Raw genomic sequence first — 21,399 nt, 5'->3', positions numbered from 1 at the left:
TTTGATTCTGCATGTTGGCAGCAGCCTCTCTATGTTTGCGATGGCTGTTTAGTCTGATGGCCTTGAGATAGAAGCTGTTTTTCAGTCTCTCGGTCCCAGCTTTGAAGCACCTGTACTGACCTCTCCTTCTGTAGCTCAGTTGGTAGAGCATGGCGCTTGTAACGCCAGGGTAGTGGGTTCGATTCCCGGGACCACCCATACGTAGAATGTATGCACACATGACTGTAAGTCGCTTTGGATAAAAGCGTCTGCTAAATGGCATATATACATATATATATATATGGTGCACATCATAGCGGGGTGAACAGGCACCCCCTTTGAATGCACATGCTTATAGAGGTTGGGACAGGGGCTGCCACACTGGGCCTGTGGAGCAGGTGTTATGGGGGTTTAGTGCCTTGCTCAAGGGCACACGACCAGCAATAGATTTGAGACCAGCAACCCTCCGTTTGCCAACTCACTAACTGCCAGAGGTTTTCTGTCAGATCCCCAGAGTCGAACTGGAAATAGTCGGTTGCTGGCTCGCCTCTAACCGCGAGGATTAAGTGCCCTCCTCCTGTGTATGTGTGTGTGAGAGAACAGACTGTGAATATAGCTGTTATGAGGTTTGATACAGGAGGGAGGACAGGGGTTAACTATTGGTCAAGATGGCAGCAAGCCAACAAGCATCTCATTGTTTTCCATCCAAGTCATTTTCTCTGTCCTCTCCCTTTCTCCTGTCCTGTCCTTGCCTTCTCCCCGACCTCTCTCTCCTTCTCTCTCTTTCCCTCTTCCTCACTCACTATTCCTCCCCCTCTCCTCTCTAGGTGCTGAAGTATGCTCCTGAGGTGGGAGGTTTTTCACGGCGTCGGACAGCTCGTGTCCGCTGGGTCCTAGAGGAGGTCCATCTCTTGCACCACGAGCGCTGTGACTGTGTTTGTCCCTCCAGACCACCCCGCTGAGAGACAATGGGACAGGGGGACCCAGCTCTGGGATTAACTGCTGTTTATATCTCCATATCTCTCTTTCTAGCGCTCCCCACACCAACATGTTACAAACCTAGTCACCAACATCCATCCACATACCAACATGTTACAAACCTAGTCACCAACATCCATCCATCCCCACACCAACATGTTACAAACCTAGTCACCAACATCCATCCATCCCCATACCAACATGTTACAAACCTAGTCACCAACATCCATCCACATACCAACATGTTACAAACCTAGTCACCAACATCCATCCACATACCAACATGTTACAAACCTAGTCACCAACATCCATCCACATACCAACATGTTACAAACCTAGTCACCAACATCCATCCATCCCCACACCAACATGTTACAAACCTAGTCACCAACATCCATCCACATACCAACATGTTACAAACCTAGTCACCAACATCCATCCATCCCCATACCAACATGTTATAAACCTAGTCACCAACATCCATCCATCATCCCCACACCAACATGTTACAAACCTAGTCACCAACATCCATCCATCCCCATACCAACATGTTACAACCCTAGTCACCAACATCCATCCACACACCAACATGTTACAAACCTAGTCACCAACATCCATCCCCATACCAACATGTTACAAACCTAGTCACCAACATCCATCCATCATGCACACACCAACATGTTAAAACCTAGTCACCAACATCCATCCGTCCACATACCAACATGTTACAAACCTAGTCACCAACATCCATCCCCATACCAACATGTTACAAACCTAGTCACCAACATCCATCCATCCCCATACCAACATGTTACAAACCTAGTCACCAACATCCATCCATCCCCATACCAACATGTTACAAACCTAGTCACCAACATCCATCCCCATACCAACATGTTACAAACCTAGTCACCAACATCCATCCCCATACCAACATGTTACAAACCTAGTCACCAACATCCATCCCCACACCAACATGTTACAAACCTAGTCACCAACATCCATCATCCACATACCAACATGTTACAAACCTAGTCACCAACATCCATCATCCACATACCAACATGTTACAAACCTAGTCACCAACATCCATCATCCACATACCAACATGTTACAAACCTAGTCACCAACATCCATCATCCACATACCAACATGTTACAAACCTAGTCACCAACATCCATCATCCACATACCAACATGTTACAAACCTAGTCACCAACATCCATCCCCATACCAACATGTTACAAACCTAGTCACCAACATCCATCCATCCCCATACCAACATGTTACAAACCTAGTCACCAACATCCATCCCCATACCAACATGTTACAAACCTAGTCACCAACATCCATCCATCATCCACACACCAACATGTTACAAACCTAGTCACCAACATCCATCCCCATACCAACATGTTACAAACCTAGTCACCAACATCCATCCATCCACACACCAACATGTTACAAACCTAGTCACCAACATCCATCCCCATACCAACATGTTACAAACCTAGTCACCAACATCCTAGTCACCAACATCCATCCATCATCCACACACCAACATGTTACAAACCTAGTCACCAACATCCATTCATCCACATACCAACATGTTACAAACCTAGTCACCAACATCCATCCATCATCCACATACCAACCTCATACAAACCTAGTCACCAACATCCATCCATCCACATACCAACCTCATACAAACCTAGTCACCAACATCCATCCGTCCACATACCAACATGTTACAAACCTAGTCACCAACATCCACATACCAACATGTTACAAACCTAGTCACCAACATCCATCCATCCCCATACCAACATGTTACAAACCTAGTCACCAACATCCATCCATCATCCACACACCAACATGTTACAAACCTAGCCACCAACATCCATCCGTCCACATACCAACCTGATACAAACCTAGTCACCAACATCCATCCGTCCACATACCAACCTGATACAAACCTAGTCACCAACATCCATCCCCATACCAACATGTTACAAACCTAGTCACCAACATCCATCCACATACCAACCTGATACAAACCTAGTCACCAACATCCATCCCCATACCAACATGTTACAAACCTAGTCACCAACATCCATCCATCATCCACACACCAACATGTTACAAACCTAGTCACCAACATCCATCCATCATCCACACACCAACATGTTACAAACCTAGCCACCAACATCCATCCGTCCACATACCAACCTGATACAAACCTAGTCACCAACATCCATCCGTCCACATACCAACCTGATACAAACCTAGTCACCAACATCCATCCACATACCAACATGTTACAAACCTAGTCACCAACATCCATCCATCATCCCCATACCAACCTGATACAAACCTAGTCACCAACATCCATCCCCATACCAACATGTTAAAAACCTAGTCACCAACATCCATCCCCATACCAACATGTTACAAACCTAGTCAACAACATCCATCCCCATACCAACATGTTAAAAACCTAGTCACCAACATCCATCCCCACACCAACATGTTAAAAACCTAGTCACCAACATCCATCCCCATACCAACCTGATACAAACCTAGTCACCAACATCCATCCCCATACCAACATGTTACAAACCCAGTCACCAACATCCATCCCCATACCAACCTGATACAAACCTAGTCACCAACATCCATCCCCATACCAACCTGATACAAACCTAGTCACCAACATCCATCCCCATACCAACATGTTACAAACCTAGTCACCAACATCCATCCCCATACCAACATGTTACAAACCTAGTCACCAACATCCATCCATCATCCACACACCAACATGTTACAAACCTAGTCACCAACATCCATCCCCATACCAACATGTTACAAACCTAGTCACCAACATCCATCCACATACCAACATGTTACAAACCTAGTCACCAACATCCATCATCCACATACCAACATGTTACAAACCTAGTCACCAACATCCATCATCCACATACCAACATGTTACAAACCTAGTCACCAACATCCATCCCCATACCAACATGTTACAAACCTAGTCACCAACATCCATCCATCCCCATACCAACATGTTACAAACCTAGTCACCAACATCCATCCCCATACCAACATGTTACAAACCTAGTCACCAACATCCATCCATCATCCACACACCAACATGTTACAAACCTAGTCACCAACATCCATCCCCATACCAACATGTTACAAACCTAGTCACCAACATCCATCCATCCACACACCAACATGTTACAAACCTAGTCACCAACATCCATCCCCATACCAACATGTTACAAACCTAGTCACAAATCCTAGTCACCAACATCCATCCATCATCCACACACCAACATGTTACAAACCTAGTCACCAACATCCATTCATCCACATACCAACATGTTACAAACCTAGTCACCAACATCCATCCATCATCCACATACCAACATGTTACAAACCTAGTCACCAACATCCATCCATCCACATACCAACCTCATACAAACCTAGTCACCAACATCCATCCGTCCACATACCAACATGTTACAAACCTAGTCACCAACATCCACATACCAACATGTTACAAACCTAGTCACCAACATCCATCCATCCCCATACCAACATGTTACAAACCTAGTCACCAACATCCATCCATCATCCACACACCAACATGTTACAAACCTAGCCACCAACATCCATCCATCATCCACACACCAACATGTTACAAACCTAGTCACCAACATCCATCCATCATCCACACACCAACATGTTACAAACCTAGCCACCAACATCCATCCGTCCACATACCAACCTGATACAAACCTAGTCACCAACATCCATCCGTCCACATACCAACCTGATACAAACCTAGTCACCAACATCCATCCCCATACCAACATGTTACAAACCTAGTCACCAACATCCATCCACATACCAACCTGATACAAACCTAGTCACCAACATCCATCCCCATACCAACATGTTACAAACCTAGTCACCAACATCCATCCATCATCCACACACCAACATGTTACAAACCTAGTCACCAACATCCATCCATCATCCACACACCAACATGTTACAAACCTAGCCACCAACATCCATCCGTCCACATACCAACCTGATACAAACCTAGTCACCAACATCCATCCGTCCACATACCAACCTGATACAAACCTAGTCACCAACATCCATCCACATACCAACATGTTACAAACCTAGTCACCAACATCCATCCATCATCCCCATACCAACCTGATACAAACCTAGTCACCAACATCCATCCCCATACCAACATGTTACAAACCTAGTCACCAACATCCATCCCCATACCAACATGTTACAAACCTAGTCAACAACATCCATCCCCATACCAACATGTTACAAACCTAGTCACCAACATCCATCCCCATACCAACATGTTAAAACCTAGTCACCAACATCCATCCCATACCAACCTGATACAAACCTAGTCACCAACATCCATCCCCATACCAACATGTTACAAACCCAGTCACCAACATCCATCCCCATACCAACATGATACAAACCTAGTCACCAACATCCATCCCCATACCAACCTGATACAAACCTAGTCACCAACATCCATCCCCATACCAACATGTTACAAACCTAGTCACCAACATCCATCCACATACCAACATGTTACAAACCTAGTCACCAACATCCATCCATCATCCCCATACCAACCTGATACAAACCTAGTCACCAACATCCATCCCCATACCAACATGTTAAAAACCTAGTCACCAACATCCATCCCCATACCAACATGTTACAAACCTAGTCACCAACATCCATCCATCATCCCCATACCAACATGTTACAAACCTAGTCACCAACATCCATCCATCATCCACACACCAAAATGTTACAAACCTAGCCACCAACATCCATCCGTCCACATACCAACCTGATACAAACCTAGTCACCAACATCCATCCATCATCCACACACCAACATGTTACAAACCTAGTCACCAACATCCATCCATCATCCACACACCAACATGTTACAAACCTAGCCACCAACATCCATCCGTCCACATACCAACCTTACACAAACCTAGTCACCAACATCCATCCCCATACCAACATGTTACAAACCTAGTCACCAACATCCATCCCCATACCAACATGTTACAAACCTAGTCACCAACATCCATCCATCATCCCCATACCAACATGTTACAAACCTAGTCACCAACATCCATCCCCATACCAACATGTTACAAACCTAGTCACCAACATCCATCCATCATCCACACACCAACATGTTACAAACCTAGTCACCAACATCCATCCATCATCCACACACCAACATGTTACAAACCTAGTCACCAACATCCATCCGTCCACATACCAACCTTACACAAACCTAGTCACCAACATCCATCCACATACCAACATGTTACAAACCTAGTCACCAACATCCATCCACACACCAACATGTTACAAACCTAGTCACCAACATCCATCCATCATCCACACACCAACATGTTACAAACCTAGCCACCAACATCCATCCGTCCACATACCAACCTGATACAAACCTAGTCACCAACATCCATCCGTCCACATACCAACCTGATACAAACCTAGTCACCAACATCCATCCCCATACCAACATGTTACAAACCTAGTCACCAACATCCATCCACATACCAACATGTTACAAACCTAGTCACCAACATCCATCCATCATCCCCATACCAACCTGATACAAACCTAGTCACCAACATCCATCCATCATCCCCATACCAACCTGATACAAACCTAGTCACCAACATCCATCCTCATACCAACATGTTACAAACCTAGTCACCAACATCCATCCATCATCCCCATACCAACCTGATACAAACCTAGTCACCAACATCCATCCCCATACCAACATGTTAAAAACCTAGTCACCAACATCCATCCATCATCCCCATACCAACATGTTACAAACCTAGTCACCAACATCCATCCATCATCCCCATACCAACATGTTACAAACCTAGTCACCAACATCCATCCCCATACCAACCTGATACAAACCTAGTCACCAACATCCATCCCCATACCAACATGTTACAAACCTAGTCACCAACATCCATCCCCATACCAACCTGATACAAACCTAGTCACCAACATCCATCCCCATACCAACCTGATACAAACCTAGTCACCAACATCCATCCCCATACCAACATGTTACAAACCTAGTCACCAACATCCATCCACATACCAACATGTTACAAACCTAGTCACCAACATCCATCCATCATCCCCATACCAACCTGATACAAACCTAGTCACCAACATCCATCCCCATACCAACATGTTAAAAACCTAGTCACCAACATCCATCCATCATCCCCATACCAACATGTTACAAACCTAGTCACCAACATCCATCCCCATACCAACCTGATACAAACCTAGTCACCAACATCCATCCCCATACCAACATGTTACAAACCTAGTCACCAACATCCATCCATCATCCCCATACCAACATGTTACAAACCTAGTCACCAACATCCATCCATCATCCACACACCAAAATGTTACAAACCTAGCCACCAACATCCATCCGTCCACATACCAACCTGATACAAACCTAGTCACCAACATCCATCCATCATCCACACACCAACATGTTACAAACCTAGTCACCAACATCCATCCATCATCCACACACCAACATGTTACAAACCTAGTCACCAACATCCATCCATCATCCACACACCAACATGTTACAAACCTAGCCACCAACATCCATCCGTCCACATACCAACCTTATACAAACCTAGTCACCAACATCCATCCCCATACCAACATGTTACAAACCTAGTCACCAACATCCATCCCCATACCAACATGTTACAAACCTAGTCACCAACATCCATCCATCATCCCCATACCAACATGTTACAAACCTAGTCACCAACATCCATCCCCATACCAACATGTTACAAACCTAGTCACCAACATCCATCCATCATCCCCACACCAACATGTTACAAACCTAGCCACCAACATCCATCCATCATCCACACACCAACATGTTATAAACCTAGTCACCAACATCCATCCATCATCCCCACACCAACATGTTACAAACCTAGCCACCAACATCCATCCATCATCCACACACCAACATGTTACAAACCTAGTCACCAACATCCATCCCCATACCAACATGTTACAAACCTAGTCACCAACATCCATCCATCATCCCCACACCAACATGTTACAAACCTAGTCACCAACATCCATCCGTCCACATACCAACCTCATACAAACCTAGTCACCAACATCCATCCGTCCACATACCAACCTGATACAAACCTAGTCACCAACATCCATGCATCCCCCAAACCCTGGTCCTGCTAACCCCAACAGTGCCCTGCTGCCACCCAGCAAAAACCCAAATTTACCCCACCCTCTCCACTATCAGCTCATGACCACCCCGTCATCGTCCAAGCCCCCTCCTTGTCCACTGGGGTATTGATGAAGGGCTGTTAAGGACATGACACCTTTAAGTGTGTGTTCATACAGTATCCAAGCCTGTGTTATTTTCTATATGTCCTTTTTTTTAAGCTCTTCCTGCAACTGTGTTTCTCTGTACAATCATTGTGAAATGAGTTTCAGGAAGGAAGAGGGAGAGAGTGAGGGACAAAACCACACAAACAATCTTAGAATGACCACAAACCACACACACAAACACGTGCGCACACACATATCCCCCCCCGAGCAGACCCAAGGTCTCCACTCCTCCCTAAAGACAACATTCTTATTTATTTATTATTTTCGTTGTGTGTTCTATTTCTCCTCCTTCATTCATCAGATGAAGGGATGAGATGTCGGGATACAGAGACGGTTAAAAACATTTTACACAAATATTACCCTCCTCTCCTTCCCTAAATCACTCCGGCAGATCAGCGGAATGACTTTGGAACGTTCTGCCCGACGTTCCAATCATACCAACAGCCAACCCCAGAAATGTTGCTAACCAGAATTGTACACCCCATACAAAATAAGGAGAGGGTTGAGGATGTGGTTGGAATTTGTGTAATGTTTTATATCTGCAATATTTGCAGACCTGGTGCCCTGTGCCTGTACTGTACTATCCCGTGGTTAGATCTATTTCTGTTTGGACCTTGTTCTTCAAACAATTCATCCCCAAACACAATCATCACTATATAATCTTCTGCATTAAAGGTGTGTATGTGTGTTTATTTGAGGGAAAGAATGTGTATCTGTTGCACTGTCTGTGATCGTGTGTGTGTGTGTGTGTGTGTGTGTGTGTGCACGAGACGGTGCATCAAAGATCTTGAAACATTCTCAGAGTACAAGATCAGTCACTCCACGTGATAAAGAAACAACAAAGATCTCCCTGCAACCCCACTCGGCTTCATAATGGTCATTCCACTGGGGGAGCTGGCCTCATTACCAACCATCAACTCCTCTGTCCATACAGACCGAAGCTCTATTAACAACAATTAAAACACAAAGCAAGGCACTGAGAGATGGAGGGGGAGAATTAGTTTTATTAAGGCTGTGATTTAAACATTAAAGCGAGCAGAATTAAACCGTTAGCTGTTGAGAGGTGTGTGTGAGTCACGGGTATCGGCTGGCTGAAGAGTGGTCTGAAACGCAGAGCCTCTTAGTAGAGAAATATGCCCTGGGGAAGGACGATGTGCTTGTGACAGGATGGCTCCAAGAGATTAGAGACAGATGACTGTATTTTTACACTGTCTTAGTCCTGTCTCTCTCTCTCTCACACACACACACACACACACACACACACACACACACACACACACACACACACACACACACACACGTAAACCACAGATCGTGTTTTCTTCCCATTGAATCCAAAATGGCCCCTTTTACTTCCAGAGTTCTTCGTTTGGTTCGATGTCCTTTCCCATGTTCTGATTCCTTCTGTGACTGTTGTCATTGTGTACGTCAGTGTCCCTGGAGACTGAGCACAATATATAATAAATATAATACATAGTCTCTCCTTCACCTAATGCTGCAGTCTCTGCTAAATGTATTTATTCAGTTCAGGTGTGTGTGTGTGTGTGTGTACACTTCCTCTGGCAGTGCCAGTTCTATCAGCACATTCCTTGACCTCGGGTTCGAAGTGACATTCCATTCTGTTTTTTTGTTCAAATAACCAGTTTGTTCATTCCGTTGTTTTGAATGTTTATAATGCAACCTTCAAGAAGAAATGCAGAAAGGTTATCTAAACAAATCTGTCGGCACCTGAATGCCTTTGTTTGATCCCTGACACAGCAGTTTAGCTTTAGTGATTAATTTATTGTGTTTCTGTTCTTTTTTATTAAAGATATCCACTGGTTGTGTTTTGATGAAGTTTTTTTGCACATAAATGTTTCTGAATGTAGAGCTTTTCTCTGTAAAATGCAACGGGGGAGAGTTATTCACGACACAAACCAACAAACCACCACCATAACACTTCATGTTGATCTGAAAGACTCAGGCTTCTGATTAGCATCAGAATATCTACAGCTTTACCTCTGACAGGTGCAGTTTCTGACACATTGTTTACAACCTCCTTATGTGTGTTCAACTCCACTTCAGGAGATAAATTCAAATGATTTTCTATGTGGATTTTTCCATTCATGACTGGTTGATAATGGAACTGAACCCAACACGGACCATGGAGTAGAAGCGTTGTGTGTGTAAACGCCCCTGAGATTCTTTCACTTATGCACCTTTATTTCCTCTCACAATACCACACACAAACATTGTGCTATACAGTCTGTTGCCATGGAAACCAAATCCCCATGTGTAGAACTCAGATGATGGACAGTTGAGGTTGATTGTGATGAAAAAGGTAATGGAATGTTTTGTCATTAAATTATAGTGAAGGCAGTTTATTTAAAAATCACATTGGATAGATCATACAGACCTTCTCTCTCAAGCTGTTTTATTGGCATGAAAAACAAAGTGCCAAAGTAACAATGTATACAATAAAAATGAATCTGTCTCTCTCATCAGCCCCCCCTTGGCAGGCATAGTCATTTTCAGAGATGAATGAAGTAGCCAAACAACTCACAGATACTTTCCGAATGCACTGTATGTGGATTTTACACATTTTAATAGGTTACAGCCTTACTCTAAAATACCCCATAATGACAAAGCAAAGACAGGTTTTTAGACATTTTATCACATGTAAATATACACTGCTCAAAAAAATAAAGGGAACACTAAAATAACACATCCTAGATCTGAATGAATGAAATATTCTTATTAAATACTTTTTTCTTTACATAGTTGAATGTGCTGACAACAAAATCACACAAAAATTATCAATGGAAATCAAATGTATCAACCCATGGAGGTCTGGATTTGGAGTCAAACTCAAAATTAAAGTGGAAAACCACACTACAGGCTGATCCAACTTTGATGTAATGTCCTTAAAACAAGTCAAAATGAGGCTCAGTAGTGTGTGGCCTCCACGTGCCTGTATGACCTCCCGACAACGCCTGGGCATGCTCCTGATGAGGTGGCGGATGTTCTCCTGAGGGATCTCCTCCCAGACCTGGACTAAAGCATCCGCCAACTCCTGGACAGTCTGTGGTGCAACGTGGCGTTGGTGGATGGAGCGAGACATGATGTCCCAGATGTGCTCAATTGGATTCAGGTCTGGGGAACGGGCGGGCCAGTCCATAGCATCAATGCCTTCCTCTTGCAGGAACTGCTGACACACTCCAGCCACATGAGGTCAAGCATTGTCTTGCATGAGGAGGAACCCAGGGCCAACCGCACCAGCATATGGTCTCAAAAGGGGTCTAAGGATCTCATCTCCGTACCTAATGGCAGTCAGGCTACCTCTGGTGAGCACATGGAGGGCTGTGCGGACCCCCAAAGAAATGCCACCCCACACCATGACTGACCCACCGCCAAACCAGTCATGCTGGAGGATGTTGCAGGCAGCAGAACGTTCTCCACGGCGTCTCCAGACTCTGTCACGTCTGTCACACGTGCTCAGTGTGAACCTGCTTTCATCTGTGAAGAGCACAGGGCGCCAGTGGCGAATTCGCCAATCTTGGTGTTCTCTGGCAAATGCCAAACGTCCTGCACAGTGTTGGGCTGTAAGCACAACCCCCACCTGTGGACGTTGGGCCCTCATACCACCCCCATGGAGTCTGTTTCTGACCGTTTGAGCAGACACATGCACATTTGTGGCCTGCTGGAGGTCATTTTGCAGGGCTCTGGCAGTGCTCCTCCTGCTCCTCCTTGCACGAAGGCAGAGGTAGCGGTCCTGCTGCTGGGTTGTTGCCCTCCTCCTCCACGTCTCCTGATGTACAGGCCTGTCTCGTGGTAGCGCCTCCATGCTCTTGACACTACACTGACAGACACAGCAAGCCTTCTTGCCACAGCTCGCATTGATGTCCCATCCTGGATGAGCTGCACTACCTGAGCCACTTGTGTGGGTTGTAGACTCCGTCTCATGCTACCACTAGAGTGAAAGCACCGCCAGCATTCAAAAGTGACCAAAACATCAGCCAGGAAGCATAGGAACTGAGAAGTGGTCTATGGTCACCACCTGCAGAACCACTCCTTTATTGGGGGTGTCTTGCTAATTGCCTATAATTTCCACCTGTTGTCTATTCCATTTGCACAACAGCATGTGAAATTTATTGTCAATCAGTGTTGCTTCCTAAGTGGACAGTTTGATTTCACAGAAGTGTGATTGACTTGGAGTTACATTGTGTTGTTCCCTTGATTTTTTTTTAGCAGTGTATATCACGTTTAAATAAGTTTTCAGACCCTTTACTCAGGACTTTGTTGAAGTCTTCTTCAGTATAATGATACAAGCTTGTACTTCTAGGCCATCAGACTGTTGACTACCTGCCTGGTACTGTGCCCTGCACCCTGAGACTAATGCCCCATGTACCCTAGAAAGTCATTGAACACTGGTCACCTCATGTACTGTTTATTTACACAGAAGGACAGCATCCCGGAGTTGCCTCTTCACTGTTGACCTTGAGACTGGTCTTTGCAGTTACTTTTTAATGAAGCTGCCAGTTGAGGACTTGTGAGGCGTCTGTTTCTCAAACTAGACACTCTAATGTACTTGTCCTCTTGCTCAGTTGTGCACAGGGGCCTCCCACTCCTCTTTCTATTCAAGTTAGAGACAGTTTGCGCTGTTCTGTCAAGGGAGTAGTACACAGTGTTGTATGAGATTTTCAGTTTCTCTGCAATTTCTTGCATGGAATAGCCTTCATTTCTCAGAACAAGAATAGACTGACAAGTTTCAGAAGAAAGTTATTTGTTTCTGGCTATTTTGAGCCTGTAATCGAACCCACAAATGCTGATGCTCCAGATACTCAACCAGTCTAAAGAAGGCCTGTTTTATTGCTTCTTTAATCAGAAGAGTTTTCTGCTGTGCTAACATAATTGGAAAAGGGTTTTCTAATGATCATTTAGCCTTTTAAAATGATAAACTTGGATGAGCTAACACAACGTGCCATTGGCACACAGGAATGATGGTTGCTGATAATGAGCTTATGTAGATATTCCATAAACAAACATCTTCAGTTTCCAGCTACAATAGTCATTTACAACATTAGCAATGTCTACACTGTATTTCTGATCAATTTGATGTTATTTTAATGGACAAAAAATGTACTTTTCTTTTTAAAAAACAAGGAAATTTCTAAGTGACCTAAAACATTTGAATGATAGTGTATATATTAAATCTATATAGAAGAGATGTAAAAAACATTGCCATCCATTATAGTGGTCTCTGATTTAGTCAAGTTTTGGTGAACGACAATGTACCACTGTTTAGTATTTGTACGTGATCAAGCAACATGAGTTGCACAGAAATAGGTATCCGTGGCATGCTGAGGCAGTGGAGGCTTGAAACATGGGTCATGTTCATTAGGGCTGCACAATAGAAACTGTTTTGCAACGGATATGAATATTAATGCCTCATGTTCGGCTCCCTCTCCATTGGTCTCTCACACCTGAGTTGTAGAGGAGCATGTTCTGCTCCCTCTCCATTGGTCTCTAACACCTGAGTTGTAGAGGAGCATGTTCTGCTCCCTCTCTATTGGTCTCTAACACCTGAGTTGTAGAGGAGCATGTTCTGCTCCCTCTCTATTGGTCTCTAACACCTGAGTTGTATAGGAGCATGTCCTGCTCCCTCTCCATTGGTCTCTAACACCTGAGTGGTACAGGAGCATGTTCTGCTCCCTCTCATTGGTCTCTAACACCTGAGTTGTAGAGGAGCATGTTCTGCTCCCTCTCCATTGGTCTCTAACACCTGAGTGGTACAGGAGCATGTTCTGCTCCCTCTCTATTGTTCTCTAACACCTGAGTTGTAGAGGAGCATGTTCTGCTCCCTCTCTATTGGTCTCTAACACCTGAGTTGTACAGGAGCATGTTCTGCTCCCTCTCCATTGGTCTCTAACACCTGAGTGGTACAGGAGCATGTTCTGCTCCCTCTCCATTGGTCTCTAACACCTGAGTTGTATAGGAGCATGTCCTGCTCCCTCTCTATTGGTCTCTAACACCTGAGTTGTAGAGGAGCATGTTCTGCTCCCTCTCCATTGGTCTCTAACACCTGAGTTGTAGAGGAGCATGTTCTGCTCCCTCTCTATTGGTCTCTAACACCTGAGTTGTAGAGGAGCATGTTCTGCTCCCTCTCTATTGGTCTCTAACACCTGAGTTGTATAGGAGCATGTCCTGCTCCCTCTCCATTGGTCTCTAACACCTGAGTGGTACAGGAGCATGTTCTGCTCCCTCTCTATTGGTCTCTAACACCTGAGTTGTAGAGGAGCATGTCCTGCTCCCTCTCCATTGGTCTCTAACACCTGAGTGGTACAGGAGCATGTTCTGCTCCCTCTCTATTGGTCTCTAACACCTGAGTTGTAGAGGAGCATGTTCTGCTCCCTCTCTATTGGTCTCTAACACCTGAGTTGTAGAGGAGCATGTTCTGCTCCCTCTCTATTGGTCTCTAACACCTGAGTTGTACAGGAGCATGTTCTGCTCCCTCTCCATTGGTCTCTAACACCTGAGTGGTACAGGAGCATGTTCTGCTCCCTCTCTATTGGTCTCTAACACCTGAGTTGTAGAGGAGCATGTTCTGCTCCCTCTCCATTGGTCTCTAACACCTGAGTTGTATAGGAGCATGTCCTGCTCCCTCTCTATTGGTCTCTAACACCTGAGTTGTAGAGGAGCATGTCCTGCTCCCTCTCCATTGGTCTCTAACACCTGAGTTGTACAGGAGCATGTTCTGCTCCCTCTCTATTGGTCTCTAACACCTGAGTTGTAGAGGAGCATGTTCTGCTCCCTCTCTATTGGTCTCTAACACCTGAGTTGTAGAGGAGCATGTTCTGCTCCCTCTCTATTGGTCTCTAACACCTGAGTTGTAGAGGAGCATGTCCTGCTCCCTCTCTATTGGTCTCTAACACCTGAGTTGTAGAGGAGCATGTTCTGCTCCCTCTCTATTGATCTCTAACACCTGAGTGGTACAGGAGCATGTTCTGCTCCCTCTCTATTGGTCTCTAACACCTGAGTTGTAGAGGAGCATGTCCTGCTCCCTCTCTATTGGTCTCTAACACCTGAGTTGTACAGGAGCATGTTCTGCTCCCTCTCTATTGGTCTCTAACACCTGAGTTGCAGCATGTTCTGCTCCCTCTCTATTGGTCTCTAACACCTGAGTTGTACAGGAGCATGTTCTGCTCCCTCTCTATTGGTCTCTAACACCTGAGTTGTAGAGGAGCATGTCCTGCTCCCTCTCTATTGGTCTCTAACACCTGAGTTGTACAGGAGCATGTTCTGCTCCCTCTCTATTGGTCTCTAACACCTGAGTTGTACAGGAGCATGTTCTGCTCCCTCTCTATTGGTCTCTAACACCTGAGTTGTAGAGGAGCATGTCCTGCTCCCTCTCTATTGGTCTCTAACACCTGAGTTGTAGAGGAGCATGTTCTGCTCCCTCTCTATTGGTCTCTAACACCTGAGTTGTAGAGGAGCATGTTCTGCTCCCTCTCTATTGGTCTCTAACACCTGAGTTGTAGAGGAGCATGTTCTGCTCCCTCTCCATTGGTCTCTAACACCTGAGTTGTATAGGAGCATGTCCTGCTCCCTCTCTATTGGTCTCTAACACCTGAGTTGTAGAGGAGCATGTCCTGCTCCCTCTCCATTGGTCTCTAACACCTGAGTTGTACAGGAGCATGTTCTGCTCCCTCTCTATTGGTCTCTAACACCTGAGTTGTAGAGGAGCATGTTCTGCTCCCTCTCTATTGGTCTCTAACACCTGAGTTGTAGAGGAGCATGTTCTGCTCCCTCTCTATTGGTCTCTAACACCTGAGTTGTAGAGGAGCATGTCCTGCTCCCTCTCTATTGGTCTCTAACACCTGAGTTGTAGAGGAGCATGTTCTGCTCCCTCTCTATTGATCTCTAACACCTGAGTGGTACAGGAGCATGTTCTGCTCCCTCTCTATTGGTCTCTAACACCTGAGTTGTAGAGGAGCATGTCCTGCTCCCTCTCTATTGGTCTCTAACACCTGAGTTGTACAGGAGCATGTTCTGCTCCCTCTCTATTGGTCTCTAACACCTGAGTTGTACAGGAGCATGTTCTGCTCCCTCTCTATTGGTCTCTAACACCTGAGTTGTACAGGAGCATGTTCTGCTCCCTCTCTATTGGTCTCTAACACCTGAGTTGTAGAGGAGCATGTCCTGCTCCCTCTCTATTGGTCTCTAACACCTGAGTTGTACAGGAGCATGTTCTGCTCCCTCTCTATTGGTCTCTAACACCTGAGTTGTACAGGAGCATGTTCTGCTCCCTCTCTATTGGTCTCTAACACCTGAGTTGTAGAGGAGCATGTCCTGCTCCCTCTCTATTGGTCTCTAACACCTGAGTTGTAGAGGAGCATGTTCTGCTCCCTCTCTATTGGTCTCTAACACCTGAGTTGTAGAGGAGCATGTTCTGCTCCCTCTCTATTGGTCTCTAACACCTGAGTTGTACAGGAGCATGTTCTGCTCCCTCTCTATTGGTCTCTAACACCTGAGTTGTAGAGGAGCATGTTCTTCTCCCTCTCCATTGGTCTCTAACACCTGAGTTGTAGAGGAGCATGTTCTTCTCCCTCTCTATTGGTCTCTAACACCTGAGTTGTAGAGGAGCATGTTCTTCTCCCTCTCTATTGGTCTCTAACACCTGAGTTGTAGAGGAGCATGTTGTGAAAGAACCAGATCTCAATAATAGAAAGGCTCCTCTTCAACTCAGTTTTAGGAAGGTGTTCCTAATGTTTTGTACAAATCAAATCAAAGTTTATTGGTCACATACACATGTTTAGCAGATGTTATTGGTCACATACACATGTTTAGCAGATGTTATTGGTCACATACACATGTTTAGCAGATGTTATTGCGGGTGTAACAAAAGGCTTGGGTTTCTAGCTCCAACAGTGCAGTAATATCTAACAAGTAATATCTAACAATTTCACAACAATACACACAATACACACAAATCTAGAGTAAAAAATGTATTTAAGAATATATAAATATTTGGACAAGCAATGTCAGAGCGTCATAGACTGAGATACAGTAGAATATAATATAATAAAGTATATACATGTGAGATCAGTAATGCAAAAATATGTAAACATTATAAAAGTGGCTAGTGTTCCATTATTAAAGTGAATCGTGTTCCATTATTAAAGTGACCAGTGTTCCATTATTAAAGTGACCAGTGTTCCATTATTAAAGTGACCAGTGTTCCATTATTAAAGTGAATAGTGTTCCATTATTAAAGTGACCAGTGTTCCATTATTAAACTGACCAGTGTTGCATTATTAAAGTGAATAGTGTTCCATTATTAAAGTGAATAGTGTTCCATTATTAAAGTGACTAGTGTTCCATTATTAAAGTGAATAGTGTTCCATTATTAAAGTGACCAGTGTTTCATTATTAAAGTGAATAGTGTTCCATTATTAAAGTGACCAGTGTTCCATTATTAAACTGACCAGTGTTGCATTATTAAAGTGAATAGTGTTCCATTATTAAAGTGACCAGTGTTCCATTATTAAAGTGAATAGTGTTCCATTATTAAAGTGACCAGTGTTCCATTATTAAAGTGACCAGTGTTCCATTATTAAAGTGAATAGTGTTCCATTAGTAAAGTGACCAGTGTTCCATTATTAAAGTGAATAGTGTTCCATTATTAAAGTGACCAGTGTTTCATTATTAAAGTGAATAGTGTTCCATTATTAAAGTGACCAGTGTTCCATTATTAAAGTGACCAGTGTTCCATTATTAAAGTGAATAGTGTTCCATTATTAAAGTGAATAGTGTTTCATTATTAAAGTGAATAGTGTTCCATTAGTAAAGTGACCAGTGTTCCATTATTAAAGTGACCCGTGATTCCAAGTCCATGTATGGTGGCTATTTAACAGTCTGATGGCCTTGAAGATAGGTGTTTTTTAGTCTCTCGGTCCCAGCTTTGATGCACCTATACTGACCTTGCTTTCTGGATGATAGGGTGGTGAACAGGCAGTGGCTCGTGTGGTTATTGTCATAGATGATCTTTTTGGCCTTCCTGTGACATCGGGTGCTGGAGGTGTCCTGGAGGGCAGGTAGTTTGCCCCTGGTGATGTGTTGGGCAGACCGCACCACCCTCTGGAGAGCCCTGCGGTTGAGGGCGGTGAGTGTTGCCGTACCAGGCGGTGATACGGCCCGAGAGGATGCTCTCAATTGTGCATCTGTAAAAGTTTGTGAGGGTTTTACGTGCCAAGACAAATTTGCTGTTGCGCCTACTTCACCACACTACCTGTGTGGGTGGACCATTTCAGTTTGTCAGTGATGTGTATGCTGAGGAACTTTCCACCTTCTCCACTACTGTCCCGTCGATGTGGATAGGGGGCTGCTCCCTCTGCTGTTTCCTGAAGTCCACAATCAGCTCCTTTTGTTTTATTGACGTTGAGTGAGAGGTTATTTCCCTGCACCACAATCCCAGGGCCCTCACCTCCTCCCTGTAGACCGTCTCATCATTGTTGGTAATCAAGCCTACCACTGTAGTGTCGTCCGCAAACTTGATGATTGAGTTGGAGGCGTGCCTGGCCATGCAGTCATGGGTGAACAGGGTGTACAGGAGGGGGCTGAGCACGCACCCTCGTGGGGCCCCAATGTTGACAATCAGCGAAGTAGAGGTGTTGTTTCCTACCGTCACCACCTGGGGGCGGCCCGCCAGGAAGTCCAGGACCCAGTTGCATAAGGCTGCAAGCTTAATGATGAGCTTGGAGGATACTATGGTGTTGAATGCTGTGCTATAGTCAATGCACAACATTCTTCCATAGGTATTCCTCTTGTCCAGATGGGATAGGGCAGTGTGCCTATACCGTGAGTCTCCCATCCTCGTCATTTGTTCAAGTCACCAGCCTCCACTGGTATATACGGTGTATATACTGTATTCTCCACATAGTCCATCCTAATATACCGACTACTGTACATACCTGTCAATACACACCACGTGTTTATAATTGATCGTTCAGATATTCCTCGATTTCTTGTTTAGATATTTATGATTATTTTACATTTGTATTGTACTTGCTAAACATTCCACTGAAAACTAGCATTTTTTTCTGCACCTGCTTTAACAGATTAGTGTACGTGACCAACACACTTTCATTTGATTAACAACATGCACAAGTAACAAATGCTTTCTGGCAAACCACTCATACTACAGCTCTATAGCTCATTCCTCCTTATTCGTTATGTTTGTTATTTGTCAGATGTTCTATTTGGTTGTGTATCCCTCCATTACACACGCACACATACATTCTATTCTGAGCCAGTAACTCATCAGTCAGTTCACCAATAGCAGCTCTCTCTTCCTGTGTGGTCCAGAGATTAAACTCATGGAGACTTTCTGTCTCTGTGGTTACCACGGCAGCCAGTCCCTGTGTTTTTATCGTTAGACGACACCCTCTCTCCCTGCAGCTAGCCCCGCCACGTGTTTACCAGTTATTCTGGGAAAGAAAACCTCACACTTAGTTACACACAGTCATCCCAGCCCTCTTTTCAGCTCCCCTTTATGTCTGTGTGCCTTCTGGGGACGAGAGAGAGAGAGAGAGAGAGAGAGAGAGAGAGAGAGAGAGAGAGAGAGAGAGCAATAGAGAGAAAGGGAGAGATTAAGAGAGATCGAGAGAGAGCTTGAAAGAGAGGGAATGAGAGTGTGTAAGAAAGAGTAAGAGGGTGATTAAGAGAGATCGAGAGAGAACAATAGAGAGAGGGAATGAGAGTGTGTAAGAAAGAGTAAGGAGGAGAGGGAATGAGAGTGTGTAAGAAAGAGTAAGGGGGTTGAAGACGGAGGACATCCTTTTTGTTTGCAGTCATTCCTAGAATGCTGTTTCTGTCATCAGCCTCATTTCTTTTCCAGAGGAGATGTAACAGCACACACAGCACAGTGTTGCGAACTCTCATTGATTACCTTTTAGTCAGCAGTGTGAGTTAGAGTTGACTAAAACACACTGCACACCTCTGCCTTGAGGGAGCCCTCGGTGTGCAGCGTGTGTTTTTGTGTACTTAACTCTGTGAAACAGAGACCTTAGCAACTCTCTTCTCAGAACTTGGCTCAGGCATCATTCACTTCTTGGAACAGATGAATACACTCTCTCAAACACACTCTCTCAAACACACTCTCTCAAACACACTCTCTCAAACACACTCTCTCAAACACACTCTCTCAAACACACTCTCTCAAACACACTCTCTCAAACACACTCTCTCAAACACACTCTCTCAAACACACTCTCTCAAACACACTCTCTCAAAAACTCTCTCAAACACACTCCCTCAAACACACTCCCTCAAACACACTCCCTCAAACACACTCTCTCAAACACACTCTCTCAAACACACTCTCTCAAACACACTCTCTCAAACACACTCTCTCAAACACACTCTCTCAAACACACTCTCTCAAACACACTCTCTCAAACACACTCTCTCAAACACACTCTCTCAAACACACTCTCTCAAACACACTCTCTCAAACACACTCTCTCAAACACACTCTCTCAAACACACTCTCTCAAACACACTCTCTCAAACACACTCTCTCAAACACACTCTCTCAAACACACTCTCTCAAACACACTCTCTCAAACACACTCTCTCAAACACACTCTCTCAAACACACTCTCTCAAACACACTCTCTCAAACACACTCTCTCAAACACACTCTCTCAAACACACTCTCTCAAACACACTCTCAAACACACTCTCTCAAACACACTCTCTCAAACACTCTCTCAAACACACTCTCTCAAACACACTCTCTCAAACACACTCTCTCAAACACACTCTCTCAAACACACTCTCTCAAACACACTCTCTCAAACACACTCTCTCAAACACACTCTCTCAAACACACTCTCTCAAACACACTCCTC

General features: G+C 44.5%; 2 protein-coding genes across 52 annotated transcripts in view; one reads left to right on the top strand and one right to left on the bottom strand.

Moving 5' to 3' along the window:
* pdgfd (platelet derived growth factor d) overlaps window positions 1–1,791 on the top strand; it is a 137,836-nt gene extending 136,045 nt beyond the window's left edge. For both annotated transcript variants that reach the window (XM_052505380.1, XM_052505364.1), the window contains exon 7: window positions 807–1,791. In XM_052505380.1, the coding sequence (XP_052361340.1) occupies window positions 807–941 (135 nt within the window). In that variant the 3' untranslated portion in view covers window positions 942–1,791. The remainder of the gene's footprint in view (window positions 1–806) is intronic.
* On the bottom strand, window positions 1,144–8,310 carry LOC127920607 (uncharacterized). 50 transcript variants are annotated; one of them, XR_008108299.1, is made up of 15 exons: window positions 8,174–8,310; window positions 7,725–7,899; window positions 7,440–7,676; window positions 6,838–7,357; window positions 6,258–6,700; window positions 5,757–5,993; window positions 5,504–5,715; window positions 4,944–5,218; window positions 4,683–4,861; window positions 3,830–3,870; window positions 3,536–3,699; window positions 3,056–3,241; window positions 2,795–2,973; window positions 1,945–2,339; window positions 1,144–1,210 (listed from the first exon to the last, which is right to left on the bottom strand). XR_008108299.1 is itself a non-coding variant. In XM_052504668.1 (15 exons), the coding sequence occupies exons 1-9, from the start codon at window positions 8,096–8,098 to the stop codon at window positions 5,679–5,681; spliced, it is 909 nt and encodes a 302-aa protein (XP_052360628.1). In that variant the 5' UTR covers window positions 8,099–8,130; the 3' UTR covers window positions 1,144–1,210; window positions 1,945–2,339; window positions 2,795–2,973; window positions 3,056–3,241; window positions 3,536–3,699; window positions 5,130–5,259; window positions 5,627–5,678. The 50 variants fall into 50 exon arrangements, 7 of the variants coding, with proteins under 7 accessions (XP_052360628.1, XP_052360702.1, XP_052360607.1 ...); XM_052504668.1 differs by lacking the exons at window positions 3,830–3,870; window positions 4,683–4,861; window positions 6,258–6,700; window positions 8,174–8,310 and adding exons at window positions 6,121–6,168; window positions 6,210–6,257; window positions 7,941–8,130 and having other exon boundaries at window positions 5,130–5,259; window positions 5,627–5,715; window positions 6,879–6,974; ... (1 more) ...; window positions 7,488–7,676; window positions 7,852–7,899; XR_008107888.1 differs by lacking the exons at window positions 3,536–3,699; window positions 3,830–3,870 and adding an exon at window positions 4,034–4,133 and having other exon boundaries at window positions 3,056–3,319.
* Between the last annotated feature and the right edge of the window lie 13,089 nt (window positions 8,311–21,399).

The sequence above is a fragment of the Oncorhynchus keta genome, chromosome 1 (assembly GCF_023373465.1).
Source record: "Oncorhynchus keta strain PuntledgeMale-10-30-2019 chromosome 1, Oket_V2, whole genome shotgun sequence".
NCBI lineage: Eukaryota > Metazoa > Chordata > Actinopteri > Salmoniformes > Salmonidae > Oncorhynchus > Oncorhynchus keta.
This window is presented reverse-complemented; position numbering and strand designations above follow the sequence as displayed.

What these genes read in the sequence shown, in the direction of transcription:
- LOC127920607 (XM_052504742.1), bottom strand. Translation starts at nt 8,098, where the DNA reads ATGTTGGTGGCTAGGTTTGTAACATGTTGGTGTGGGGATGATGGATGG. An exon ending in GGATGGATGTTGGTGACTAG is followed by an intron (nt 7,358 to 7,487) that starts GTTTGTAACATG and finishes GTTGGTGACTAG; the next exon opens with GTTTGTAACATGTTGGTATG. An exon ending in GGTGACTAGGTTTGTAACAT is followed by an intron (nt 4,892 to 5,745) that starts GTTGGTATGGGG and finishes GGTTTGTATCAG; the next exon opens with GTTGGTATGTGGATGGATGT.